This window comes from Carassius carassius, chromosome 6 (genome assembly GCF_963082965.1).
Source record: "Carassius carassius chromosome 6, fCarCar2.1, whole genome shotgun sequence".
Classification (NCBI taxonomy): Eukaryota; Metazoa; Chordata; class Actinopteri; order Cypriniformes; family Cyprinidae; genus Carassius; species Carassius carassius.
Window position 1 is genome coordinate 38,750,129 of NC_081760.1, and position 15,098 is coordinate 38,765,226.

Below are 15,098 nucleotides of genomic sequence, written 5' to 3' on the forward strand. Positions count from 1 at the left end.
TTGAGAATAATGATGTAACAATGCTATCAATAAACGTTTTTAGAATGTTTTTCGAGAATGTTATTCTAACTTTTAGCAGAACATCCTGGGAACTAAAATAAAACTAGCTGCTGAAAACGTTCCTAGAACATTAAAAATTTCTAGGTGGGTAGTTCCTTAGGATCCTTAGGTAAAAGCACCTGTCAAGAAAAGTTCAAGAAAAGTCTTTTGACTTGCTGCCCTCTGATAAATGCTTCAGGTCCATTGTATAATAGACAAATTAATTATAATTATTAATTAATTATCACAGGCTCAAACGCATTTTCTCCACCAAAACGAGACCAAGCCACTTTCAAATACTGATTTCCCCCTTGGTTGAAATCACCGGCTTTCTTAATACCACCACCTTGTGGATATAGTATGTTATAGTTATACATGTTGTTTTTGTTATGTGTTTTGTTATTTTTGTTGTATAATGTTGTGCTCTGTGCAGTGACAATAGAGCAATTAAAGAAAATAGATGTTTGAAAAAAGCATAATATAGAATCTTGAAAAATTGTCTCAATGTTAATCATTATAAGAAAAACCAGAGGAAGAGGAGGGGCCATTCTGACTGACACCACTATAGCAACACCTATAACATATGTACAGTGGAATATATATATATATATATATATATATATATATATATATATATATATATAGTACAGACCAAAAGTTTGGACACACCTTCTCATTCAAAGAGTTTTCTTTATTTTCATGACTATGAAAATTGTAGATTCACACTGAAGGCATCAAAACTATGAATTAACACATGTGGAATTATATATGGAATTATGTACATAACAAAAATGAAAATATTTCATATTCTAGGTTCTTCAAAGTAGCCACCTTTTGCTTTGATTACTGCTTTGCACACTCTTGGCTTTCTCTTGATGAGCTTCAAGAGGTAGTCACCTGAAATGGTCTTCCAACAGTCTTGAAGGAGTTCCCCGAGAGATGCTTAGCACTTGTTGGCCCTTTTGCCTTCTGTCTGCGGTCCAGCTCACCCCTAAACCATCTCGATTGAGTTCAGGTCCGGTGACTGTGGAGGCCAGGTCATCTGGCGCAGCACCCCATCACTCTCCTTCTTGGTCAAATAGCCCTGGATGCCTTCAGTGTGACTCTACAATTTTCATAGTCATGAAAATAAAGAAAACTCTTTGAATGAGAAGGTGTCTCCAAACTTTTGGTCTGTACTATATATATATATATATATATATATATATATATATATATATATATATATATATATATATATATTTTTTTTAAACCTTATATTTTACTGAGAAACAGCCCAATGAATAATAGTCCCAACCAATCTCCAATACATAATGTACTTGACAGAATAATAATGTATTCATGCACTTACCCATTTCACCAAGACTCATGATCAGTTACAGCACTACAAAAGATCAAGATGAGACCAGCACTTGTTGTTTTCACACTCTAATATCATGTGATTAATACATTCTATTTTAATATAAACCTCAGCTAGTGCTAGATAGAGCGGAAGAAGCGTTTTAGCAGATGACCTTAGACTAAAGGCCAACAAAAGTTGAACTGAGAGAAACATGAATTTAGCCCATAAAGATGATCCTGTTGAATTTTCAAACTTGAGAATATCTAATCAAACAATTGCATACAAATTGTGATGACAAAAAAACCTGTTCCTGAGAGACCAAAAAAAAAATCTCTTTAAATAACTAAGATTTGAATATACAGTCCAGATATTCTGGTTTGAGGACACTAGTCCTGGGATTTTCAAATACTGGAAGATATTGGCAATGACTGTGCATTTGATGCACCTCAATTTATTACCAAATTTCTATTAATCAATCAATGGAATAAACTGAAAACATGTTGATGAAGCAGAATTTATTTCATCTTAATGTCTTATAGTTTTTATCATATGAGAACTTTTTCTGCTCTTGAATACAATAATAAAGTAAGAGTTTCTGCAAGTTAGATATCAGACAAATCTTTCTTCTCTGATGTACTCATCACAGCATCTTCAGTGACACTGTGAGTATCACTACACAATTTCACCGAATGCAAAATCACTACAAGTTAGATCCTAATCAAGTCTCTATAAGGCACACATTGTCACAAAATGTCATAGGAAATGTACACTTGGTCACCCAGCACTCAGAAGCACTCATACTTTTCTGCATAGCTCTACTTCTCTTCTGTCTACTGTAATCGCTGCAACTAAGTTAAAGGTGCAGTGTGTACATTTTAGCGCCATTTAACAGTGAGGTTGCGACTTGCAAACAACAGCTCAGTCAAAGATGTAATGCTGTTTAATATTTGTTGTGCTGTTGTTCTGATGAACTGAATGACTGAAAATTGTCAAATTGAACAGAGCCTGCCTTTAATGCAGAACATTAACATTACACTGATACATATTAAAAACATTTAAAATCTAACACAGTTAGAGGAGTATGAACTTGATATTTAATGTAAAGGAATACACACTTGTGATTACATGCTTTTACATCAGTTCATAATATCAAAACCTTTTACACTGATACATATTAAAAACATTTAAAATCTAACACAAAGGAGTATAAACTTGATATATAATGTAAAGGAAAACACACTTGTGATTACATGCTTTTACATCAGTTCATAATATCAAAACCTTTTACTTTATTTATTTTTTACAAATTACTTCAGCCATATCATGACACTTCTGTCAATCAAACAGGTCTCCACTAACATAGATATTTATAAAAGGTGTAAAATGATTGCTTTGTGTCCAAAACACTATATCCTCTTCTTCTTTTTATTCTGAATAAGAAATAAAGCATGTGAAAACATTAATAATAAAAATATTTAAATAAAAGCATCAAGAATATTAGTCACAATGAAGTGCTAATAGGTTGTGATTTGTCTCTATGTATGTGTTCTTACTTACTGTAATATTTTCATACACAGAAGAGTTCAATTCAGGTTTACAGGTATTAGAGTCATGTTGAGTAGCCTTTATGAATGAAGAGACAAAGTATATTCAGCACTGTGTCATTAAACATTCCATATATTTATTATTAATAAGACATTTCATATGTTTACACTGACATTGAAGACCATTCAATTTCTTTTTGGCCAAACGTGAGGAGAGTTTAGTCTTTAGGAAATGATCAGCTAAATATTTACCTCTATATTCTCATACACAGGATCAGTCATCTCAACAATGCAAGCTTTGTGTAGGCCATTGTAAGGTCTGGAATGATCCACCTTTGCCATAAAAAAAAGGATAGAGTCATAGATCAGTTTTTTTACCTGCTCAGTAAACTATGATATATGAAATATATATATTCTCACCTGAGATTTCTGTTCACCATTTCTGTTTTTAATCCATCTGCTTACCCTTTAAAGACAATGGCTTTCACAATTACTGTCAATCAGAATTCTTCAGATGTTATAATTTTGAAACAATTTAATTTCTCTATAGGATGGTTTTGAATGTGATGAAATATAATGCATCTACGGTTCACTTTTGGCACAGTTCACTCACATTACTTTTACCATGCTATGGGTAAATTCTGTTTACTTTTAATGCTGAAGCCTGATTTGTTAACATTCGTGTAGCTGCATAAACAAAAAGGGCGGCCCAAAATAGGCGTGGCTGACTGCCTATATAATATATATGATGTCTCCATACTGACTCAGAAGTAGTTTGCTGTAGAAAGGCCCCAGCAATGGATTACTGCGCCAACAGCAGCACTTCTCATTGCAGTTATCCAACAGGACCATTCCTGCACTTCTTGGATGAGCACTCCTTAGTGCTTGGACAAGCCCACGCAGAGACTGTGCTTTCTGTGATGAGCTGCTCTCAGTGTGAGAGCATGAGTCTCACCTCAATGCACTCATGGATGGCTTTCTTTAATGATAACAACCCCATCCTTTGTGCTCCCCCATTTCTTCCTCTCAGGAACCTCAGAGTTAAAAAAAGCAGAGTTATGGGGCAGAGCAGATGGGTCCTAATGAGGTCATGCCATGAAATGGTAAGCCAATGCTGTCCAGCCTTTTTAGCCCATCAGAGTCACTTCAGCCCTAGGGGCCTAGCCTATTCTACAGCTGGCCAAGCTGATTCCGCTCCCTGTCGGTGGTCAGGAATATTTTTTTCGGAGAACTCCGGGTTCATGGGTTAATCCTGGGTAAAGGGGGAAGTCGTGGCCTAGTGGTTAGAGAGTTTGACTCCTAATCGTAAGGTCATGGGCACAAGTCTCGGGTCAGCACCATGACTGAAGTGCCCTTGAGCAAGGCACCTAACCCCCAACTGCTCCCTGGGCACCACAGCATAAATGATGCCCACTGCTCCTGGTGTGTGCTTGTTCACTGCTGTGTGCACAGCAAAATCCCCAGTGTTAATTTAACACTCTGAGTGTGGACACATATAATCACTGAAGCAGTGTTAAAAGTAACACTGAAGCAGAGTTGAAGTTAATGAGATAATTAAGAAGTTAATTGAGTTATGATTGACCATTATTGAAGACACCTGATGTTAACAAGCAGAATCACCAAACGAGAAAATCACAATTTGTGTGTCACCATCATAGTGGTCAGTGTTTGCTTTAGTTGGGATCTTGACCCTTCAGTTATTAACTTCAGATTTTGTGAGGCTGTGGTAACTGAGTTATAACATAATGACAGAACAGAGCTAAGGCAATCTTATGTATTTGATTGTTGTTTGGTCTAATTGTCGTGGAGTGACATAAATTAGGTGGATAAAAAAGTAATCCAGCATTTCTGCCATAATATAACATGGTTTTAAAAGTTAGTTCTACATAAAGAACGAGTTCTTTAGTTTAGACACACAGACATCAAAAATCAGCGTGAGCATCACAACAATGGTGACCATCAAAAAAGCATGTTGTAACAAATAAAAACTTATCCATTAACTTTTGCTGTTTTTATGTAAATTTGTAGTATCTAGTTTTGTGATGTTCTGAGTTCTTGGCTTGACACACAAATTTGAAAATTAAAAAGTTACAATCCAAGATCCCAACTAAAGCAAACACTGACCACTATAATGGTGACACACAAATTGTGATTTTCTCGGTTGGTAATTCTGCTTGTTAACATCAGGTGTCTTCAATAATGGTCAATCAAAACTCAATTTTTAAATTTAATTATCTCACTAACTTCAACTCTGCTTCAGTGTTACTTATAACACTGCTTCAGAGTTTATATGTGTCCACACTCAGAGTGTTAAATTAACACTGGAGATTTTGCTGTGTGTGTGCACTTTGGATGGGTTAAATGCAGAGCACATATCCTATGCAGTGTGTCACATGAATTAAATTGTGCCTTACCGACACTACTGGATATTGATCCCCGTAATGTTAACACAATGTGAGTGAACCATATCGAAAGGGAATATTCCAGTTACAAGTGTAACATCGGTTCCCTGAGACAACAGGAATGATTATTGCTCATTTATACACACTACATTACACCACACACACACACACACACACACATGCGTGCACGTACGCACACGCACGCGCACACACACACACACATCATACAGCATTATGGCAACTGCAGCTCCACAAACCACTCCAATGGATATGTACAAGATCACCAGATGTCCTACAACAGAGACAAGAGAGTAAACCATCTAAACAGATTCATTTGCTTCACTTTAGAAGGGATCATGTAAGTAAATGAGCTGCTCTACCTTTAACAGTGACAGTAACAGCATCTGATCTCTGAGATCCATGTTGATTGTGAGCCTCACAGTAGAAGCGTCCACTCTGTAGTGCACTGAAACTCTGTCCAGATCCAACAGCTGAGCTTTGATTCTCCTTAAACCAGCTGAAGTTCAGAGCAGGAGGGTTTGACTCACTGCTGCAGATCAGAGTCACTGAATCTCCTTCCCAGAACTGACCAGACTTAATGATGGACACTGAGACACTTCTGGGAGAGTCTAATAACCATCACCAAATTAATTAAGATGCTGACATAAATTTAAAATTGCAAATATAAACTAAAGAGGGCTGAGACAAACAGATAATTATCTTTTTTATGATTAACTCACACATGATGTTTAAAGTCACAGCATCAGAGTATTTCTCTCCATGTTCATTGATGGTCTTGCACTTGTATTTTTTACTATCATCAGAAATTATGTTTGAGATGCTGTAGACTCTTCCAGATCCTACAAACATCCCTCTTTTAAACCAGCTGAAGTTCAGAGCAGGAGGGTTTGAATCACTCCTGCAGATCAGAGTCACTGAATCTCCCTCCACTATTACACCTGATCCATTTACAGACACTGAGACATTTTTTGGTGCATCTATAAAGGATACATATTAAAGGGTTAGTAGTTCAACCATAAATCAAAATTATGATATTTTAGATTTAGTCCGAGAGCTTTCTGTTCCTCCATTGAAACTGTGTGTACGGTATACTGTCCATTTCCAGAAAGGTAAGAAAAACATCATCAAAGTAGTCCATGTGACATCAGAGGGTCAGTTAGAATTTTTTGAAGCATCGAAAATACATTTTGGTCCGAACATAGTAAAAACTATGACTTCATTCAGCATTGTCTTCTCCTCCGGGTCTGTTGTGATTATTTCAAATCACTGCAGTTTAGTGATATCCGGTTCACAAACTAATCTCTCGATGTAAATTCTCAGTAAGAGCTTCTGTAGACGTCTGACAGAAATGGTCAAAGTGTCTCATATTTCTGTGATTAAGGACAGCACCAGTGTCTCAGTGGGAAACACTGGCTCCTCACAGCAAGAAGATCCTGGATTGAATCCTGAGCCAGAGAGTCTTTCCTTCAGGTCTGGTTTGTCTCACAATCCAAAGATGTGTGAATTACAGATGCTAAGATGTCTAAAGGTGTGAGCAAAGTTTCTTTTATTTTCATGATTTTTGGACAAACTCACACTGTCTGTGAGTTGATTTGCAATTACGAAAGGAAAATACAGCTCTGGAAAAAATTAAGAGACCACTTAACATGGATTTCTCTATGTTAAGTGGTCTCTTATTTTTTTCCAGAGCTGTCTGTCCACAATGAGCACATTTGACCTAGTGTTTAACCTTGAGGTTCCATGAGCGTCTATATCAGACGTGTAGATCACGTCCAAAACAGACGTCATAAAAACTTTCATTCTGGCTCCTCAGTGGACGTCTTTTCAACGTACGCCTCTAGTGACAAAGATGTAGAAAAGACATATTTTGGACATAACATTGCTTAGTGGGAAGGACTCCATGACACAAACAGAAACAAACCAGTTTAAAAAGGCAGGATAATGACTATGAAGTGAAGACACTTTAGTGCAATTAACAGGGGTGCAATTACTGTGATGAAGGGACAAGGACTTGTGGGAATTGTAGTGCCTGAGGTGAGGTGCCTATGGGGTAGTGAGACCACTAGTGGACACCCGGGGAAAAAAAACAAGGAGACCAGGAGGGAGGTGGACTGGCGGAGGACCAGGGGGAGGGAGTTAGGGCCAGGTAATATAAGGAAACAGAGACAGGAAGTGCAAAAAAAACAAAAACAAGGAGACCAGGAAACAGGAAATGCAAAAACCTATAACAAAACAAGAACAAAACACAAGGCCAGTAGAGAAATGAAAGTCCAGGGGCCCTAGGCCGAGCCGTAAGGGCAGGAATCCAGGGTGGAGCAAGGTGGAACTGGAGCCATGCAGTCGAGACAGAAACCCACCAGGGCGACCCCCCATAGTGACTTTGCTCATGAAGATCAATGGTGACTTGCATTTGCTCATGGAGATCAATGGTGACTTGACTATAGAGTCGGCCATCCCACCGGGAGAGACAGGTGTGGCTGGGTTATCCCACGGAGGACAATGTTGTAGGTAAAAAACAAAATATCATTATATCCTATTCCACCCGCCAGGGTCCAGAACAGTTGTGCCACACCACCCACCTCATTCCCCTCTTGGCGGAGGGTGGTTAATTTGATGAATCTCGCCCTCCGCTCCACCATACTTGCTGGGGAATGGGTATGAAGTCCCACACTGCTGGATCTAGACATGATGGAGTCCTTCTTTAACGATTGGGAACACAGGGACACAGGAGACGAGAGATCCAAAAGCAGTGTGAGTTTATTGGGTAATACAATATCAGAATCCAACAAGCAGGGGGTCAAAACCAAAAATCAATCCAAAACACAAATAAACAACCAGGAACAGGAACTGGAACTTGAAACTAGGAACGCGATGAAACTGGGTGACGGAAAGTAAGGACTCCATGACACAGAAACAGACCGATGCTATTTTTGGAACAAAATGTATTTTCGATGCTTTAAAAAAGTTCTAACTGACCCTCTGATGTCACATGGACTACTTTGATGATGTTTCTCTTACCTTTCTGGACATGGACAGTATACCATACACACAGTTTCAATGGAGGGATTGAGAGCTCTCTGACTAAATCTAAAATAACTTAAACTGTGTCCCGAAGATGAACGGAGGTCTCAGGGGGTTTGGAACGACACGAGGGTGAGTTATTAACGACATGATTTAGATTTTTGGGTGAACTAACCCTTTAAATCCTTATATCACCCCGTTCACACACAGTTTCCAGGTTTTTAAGAAGAACTAATGAATCTTTACTCACACATGACATTGAGCTGAGCATCAGGAGAGATGTAACTGTGTCCATGTAGAGCACAGCTGTATCTGCCTGCATCCTCTCTTCTGACTGACTGCAGCAGGAGTTGATTGTTTCTGTCTCTTCTCTCAGCAAATGGCTGTGAGTTTCTGTACCAGATGAATTTTGCTCTGTCAGTCAGAGTGCAACTGCTTTTACATGTCAGACTGACATTATGACCCTCTGTCACTCTCTCAGGAGCCTCCACCTGAAGATCTGAACACAACACACACATTATATCTAGTGCTGCTGTCATACACTGATTATTATTCAACAAAATGCACAGAAGAAGAGCTCAGCCTCATGAAAGTCACCTGTGACAGTAAGATTCACTCCTGGAACACCAGTCCATTTCACATCAGGTTTATCAGTGGTGAATCTGAAACAGTACATGTGTTGGTCCTTCTGCGTCACATGACTCAGTCTGATGGTGCAGTTCTGCTGTTTGTCTCCCAGATACTGAAGCCTTTGACTGTATTCAGGATCCTCAGACAGATCTTGAGACTCTTCACCCTTTACAGGGTTTTTGGTCCAGAACACTTTCTCAATCTTACATCCAGTAGGGTATGTATAAGTGCAGGTCATTATCACTGATGAGTTCTTTAGTGCACAGATGTGTGGATGGCTATAATTCACAACTTCCTCCTTACTGTAAACCTCTAAATAAAATCACACTGAATAAATAAGCAGCAGCTTGTGCATAAAAAATGTTGTGTGCAAAATCTATTAAGGGGTTCTGTTGCAGTGACTCACTGTGAATTATAAGCAGAAAAATCAGAGGAAGAAGAGGAGCCATTCTGACTGACATCACCATAGCAATACCTAGAGCATATGCAAAGGGGCTCAATTTTCAGCTTTAAAGTCAGCATGAAACATAAGAAAACAATACTACTTAATTTTTTTTTTCAAAGAAAATGGAAGCAATTGTTTTTGTACTGCATGAGGTTGTAGTCCAACTTCTTTTCCCGCCTACTTTTGATTGACTGCACATCTTAAATGAAAGTACAATGCAGCCAGAGCAATAGGTCTTAATTTTATACTCAGAAACTGTCATGAAGCTCCTCAGTTAAGTTCAGTGAATCACTGGGCTAGTTGTCACACTTTTGGTCCAGTGAATATTTCTCATGGTAGGTTTAGTTTTAAAAGCCACTCTCTGTATAGATACCAGAGGTGGGACTTTCAAGTCACAAGCAAGTCTTCAAGTCATATCCCAAGTCCTCAAAGGGTTAAAGATAATGAGATAATTAAGTGACTAATTAAATGATGATTGTGCACTAGTGATGAACACCTGCTGTTATTGAGAACTACAGAGGATCAGATGTTGATTTTGTATTGGTTAAAATAATGCAACCATCATGGAGATCAGTGTTTGATTTAGTTGAGCTCTTGACCCTTGACTGTTGTGTTAGATCTCTTTCTGTAGCATTTGCATGAGATGCTGTAAAGCAGAGCTAAGGTATTATCTGTCTGTATGTAATAAGCTATTAATCATGACCTGGTCTGATTACAGTAAAATTAACGTTTATTTTATTTGAGTCTTGACAAATCAACCCAGTACAGCTACAGCTTGCTAATAAAATTGCAGTGAGTGAATTTTAAGTCTAAGTCTGTACAAATTTTCAGCTCCACTACTCTTTAGACACACATAGACATCAAGAACCAGCATATGACTCTCAACAGTGTTGACAATCAACAAAATGTTGCATGCTGGGTAACACCATAGTAAAAACTCGTCATGCACTGCAGTATGAGAAATTGTCACCACTGTTGAGGATCGTGTGATAAGTGTGCATTTCTAAAAGCCTGAACTGACAGTCTCCTTTTTTGTCTTTCAATGTTGAAGCATTCTAGTGGTGTTTGTTCAGTGGGGCCCTTTCTTTTTACTTCAATGCAGTAATAGAGTGTCATTCAACAATCCAAAGATAAAGACTGGTTCATGATGTTCAGTCATCATGAGTTATAAACAGAAAAAGCATAAAATCATTTGTTACTGCAAGGTTTGATTCAGCAATGCATACGTGTTAGTTGTGAAAACAATATTGCAATTGTTTTGAATCAAACTCTTTTGATTCAGTAAAAGGGTCAAGAGACTACCTAAAGCAAACCTTGACCACAATTATGGTGACATAGTGTTTTGTTGTTGTTGTTTTTTGTTTTTTTTCAGTTGATGGCTGTGGCTAAATTCAGTTGTAGTTCTTGTGTTTATCTTTACTTAAGTGATGTTGATTGTTACCAGAAGATGTCCATCACTAATGTACAATCATCATTTAATTAGTCACTTAATTATCTCATTAACTTTATCCCTTTGAGGGCTTGGGATATGACTTGAAGACTTGCTTGTGACTTGAAAGTCCCACCTCTGATAGATACACAATTTAAAGTCATGGGTACACATCAAAATCCCCAGTGTTAATTTAACACTCTGAGTGTGGACACATATAAACACTGAAGCGGTGTTAAAAGTAACACTGAAGCAGAGTTGAAGTTAATGAGATAATTAAGAAGTTAATTGAGTTATGATTGACCATTATTGAAGACACCTGATGTTAACAAGCATAATCACCAAACGAGAAAAATCACAATTTGTGTGTCACCATTATAGTGGTCAGTGTTTGCTTTAGTTTGGATCTTGGTCTGTAAATTTTAAATTTTCAAATTTGTGTGTCAAGCCAAAAGCAAAAATCATTGGGTGGTGATAATTATTTTTTAATGTAATCGTTGCTTGACCTTAATCACTGAACGCATTTACAGTCTCTTCTCTTCTTATTGAGAATTATCTATTGTAACAGCGTTGATTCTTGAACGAATCGTTCAATTTAACCAGCTCTTCTTAGTGAACCGGTTGAACCAGTTCACCAAATCGAACTGAATTGTTTGAAACGGTTCACGTCTCCAATAAGCATTAATCCACAAATTACTTAAGATGTTAACTTTTTTAACGTGACTGACACTCCCTCTGAGTCAGAATAAACCAATATCCCGGAGTAATTAATTTACTCAAACAGTACACTGATTGAAATGCTGTGTAGACCGAACTGAAGATGAACACCGAGCCGAGCCAGATGACAAACGAACACGCCCACTGCTGGAGCAGTTCTCGTTCTCGAGTCAAGAGCCGGTTGCATCGGTTTTCGGATCACCAGTACACTGAACTGAAAATCGTTTCTGTCGGACGCGTCCGATTTGAGAACCGATGAACTGATTCTCGTTCTCGAGTCAAGAACCGGTTGCATCGGTTTTCGGATCACCAGTACACTGAACCGAAAACCGTTTCTTTCGGACACGTCCGACTTGAGAACTAATGAAATGATGCTACTGCGCATGCGTTTAATGTATTTCGGAATGTGTGATAAAAGATCTATATACATTTTTATTATTATTATTATTTTTTTTAAGATGAATGTTTGTAATCTGTATATTGTAGATTATGTATAGGCCAGAGGGGGTTTCAGGGAAGTTGGACAATAATTAAGAACTCTAAAGACTCTATGTTTAATAGGAATAAGGGGTGATTTATGAAATATGTGTACTGTATTTATAGTTAATGATGACACATTCACAAATTGAGTTTGTAGTAAACAGAACATGAACACGAGTAGAGCAGCTGATTAGACTGAACTGCAGCACGTGCCGGTTAGAGTGATTCTCGTTCTCGAGTCAAGAACCGGTTGCATCGGTTTTCGGATCATCAGTACACTGAACCAAAACCGTTTCTTTCGGACGTGTCTGTTTTGAGAACAGAGGAGCTGATGATACTGCGCATGCGTGATTCAGCGTGAAGCCGACTGACTCACAGCGCGTCTGAACCGAACTGATTCTTTTGGTATTTGATTCTGAACTGATTTTGTGCTAATGTTATGAGCGCGGGTAAACCGAAGGCTTGAATGAATGGGCAATCGGGCGAAACGTAAGTTCATTTAATAACAAATACATCGCAATGGTTTATGTATAGTGGTTTCTGCGCTGATGACACCTAATTTATTTACTTTATATCTTCAAGATTTAAATCCTCATATGCACATTATTGCTGTTACTGTATTTGGGTGCGTTGTTGCAAAACTTAATTGTAAACTTTTCATGATTATGAGGTTTTTAACTGACTAAAGTTATGATTACTGACTTTATATATTTGAATGTTTGATAGACGTGACGCCATTATGTCATCGCCAATGACGTCATTACGCCGAGCGTAAAAGAACCGGTGAACTGTTTTTTTCAACCGGTTTATTGAATCGAACGTCCAAAAGAACCGGTTCGCGGAAAAGAGTCGAACTTCCCATCACTAGTTGATTCCACAATGAAAGAGTCTGTATTTTCTATACATTTTGTAGACATCTCTTGTGATTCAAATTTTATTTTATTAAAGAGTTTTAATTTTAGGCACACACAGATAACAAGAATCAGCATATGAATCTCAACAACGGTGACAAACAGCATATTCAGATGAACCGATCTACTCTGAACATCACAAAACTAGATAGTAGAAATTCACATGAAAACAGCAAAAATAAAATATAGATATAATAAAAAGTTAAAAAGACAGTTCAGCTCATAATTTATTCATGCCGCAATGCATGATGGGAGCCATGGATGAGGTTTTGTTGTCTACAACATGCTTTTTTGATGGTCACCGTTGTTGTGATGCTCACACTGATTCTTGATGTATGTGCGTCTAAACTAAAAAAATTCTTTCTTTATGTAGAACTAACTTTTAAAAACATGTCATATTATGCCGAAAATGCTGGTCACTTTTTTATCCGCCTAATTTATGAATACAGTAAAAAAACCTGAACTCAGGCATTCTGGTCACTCCATGACAATTAGCCCAAACCACAATCAAATCGATAAGATTACCTTGGCTCTGGTCTGTCTGCATGTTTTAACTCAGTTGCCACAGCCACACAAAATCTAAAGTTAATAAGTGAAGGGTCAAGATCCCAACTAAAGCAAACACTGACCACTATAATGGTGACACACAAATTGTGATTTTCTCGTTTGGTGATTCTGCTTTGTTAACATCAGGTGTCTTTAATAATGGTCAATCATAACTCAATTCACTTCTTAATTATCTCATTAACTTCAACTCTGCTTCAGTGTTACTATTAACACTGCTTCGGTGTTGATATGTGTCCACACTCAGTGTGTTAAATTAACACTGGGGATTTTGCTGTGTATAAAAACATATTGAATATTATCCCTGTTATCAAATCTAGAGTTAATTTAACATGGTATTGTATGGTACAGCTGAATCTTTCAATCTATATTCATTCTGTTGTTCTATAAAAGATTATTAAGGGTTTTTTTAGGCATTTAACACCAAAATACAAAAACATCTCATACTTAAATACAGCCTTGTGACTACTAGCCCCAACCAGTCAACAAGATATTTGTAAAAAATGCTTATAAAATCATGTTCTTACCCATTTCATCAACACTCATGAGCAGTGACAGCACTATAAATGATCAGGATAAAATCTGCATTGTTGATTTCACACTCTAAATGTCATGTGATTAACACATTTAAATACGAGGTAGCGATACTTGTGCTGATAGAGCAGAAGCAGAGTTTTAGCAGATGCTCAAAATGCTTTCAAACTTGGTAATATATCTAGTTAATCAGTTGCATACAAACTGTGATGTATGCTCTTATAAGAGACAGAGAAAATAATTGCTTGAATAAGTGACTTTAATTTGCATATGCAGATCAGCTATCATGGTATGGATAAGGACTGGTAAACAATTAAAAGCATTGCATTAGTAGTGACTGTAACATTCTGCATGACGGTGTATTTGATAAACCTCAAATTAATGGAAAGCAAACAAACAACTTAAAATACGCTGATGAAGAAGCTAGACAGTCTCTATGCTTTTGTCTGTCTTATGTCTGTCAGTGGTTTTGTTCTCAGAAGTGTCATTTATCTCTGAATATGGTCACGGTGTACTAAGAAAACTAAGCAGCAGCCTACTGAAGAATGTCACACCCAGAAAGAGGAACTCAGTACTGTTAGAGTAAAGCTTGAGGCCTTTTCACATACCTAATATGGTGGGACTCTGGACAGTAGCTTGTGATTTTAGACAGTAGCTTTTGAGAAGTTTTACAAATAGGGCAGTAGAGTGAACCGACTTTCCTTGAAAGGGATTTTGATTATATTTGACCAGCAAAAAGTAAAGATCCAGTGAATAACTCAATGTTGGCATTACAATTAAGGTACAACCAGATTCACTTCCATATTGTGCTAAATTTCAGAGTAAAGTGGCATATCAATCAAGAATAAAACATTGAGTGGGAATTTATTTTGTACACTGGGATTGACTGGATTGTGAAAAGTGAGCATCACATACCAGATGGAATGATGTTTGTCTTCAATGTGCATTTAGTAGCCTGTAAATGATCCATGGGTGTGCTAAATAACTCTACTAGTATTGAGACTACTAATTAATTGAAT

General features: G+C 37.5%; 1 protein-coding gene across 1 annotated transcript; it reads right to left on the reverse strand.

Annotated features, from left to right (window-relative positions):
- Window positions 1–2,550: 2,550 nt before the first annotated feature.
- Window positions 2,551–14,154, reverse strand: LOC132142865 (B-cell receptor CD22-like). The gene is made up of 11 exons (XM_059553052.1): window positions 14,073–14,154; window positions 9,406–9,474; window positions 8,967–9,311; window positions 8,620–8,868; window positions 6,068–6,325; window positions 5,708–5,956; window positions 5,556–5,619; window positions 3,346–3,391; window positions 3,178–3,258; window positions 2,939–3,004; window positions 2,551–2,811 (listed from the first exon to the last, which is right to left on the reverse strand). Exons 1-11 carry the CDS (start codon window positions 14,089–14,091, stop codon window positions 2,788–2,790), a joined length of 1,470 nt encoding a protein of 489 aa, XP_059409035.1. The 5' UTR covers window positions 14,092–14,154; the 3' UTR covers window positions 2,551–2,787.
- Window positions 14,155–15,098: the final 944 nt, after the last annotated feature.

Excerpts from the sequence above, each read along its gene's own strand:
- LOC132142865 (XM_059553052.1), bottom strand. Across the intron at positions 5,620-5,707 it reads TGTTACTGTCACTGTTAAAG|GACATCTGGTGATCTTGTAC; the intron begins GTAGAGCAGCTC and ends TCTCTGTTGTAG. Across the intron at positions 2,812-2,938 it reads CTGTGTATGAAAATATTACA|AATAAAAAGAAGAAGAGGAT; the intron begins GTAAGTAAGAAC and ends TTTCTTATTCAG.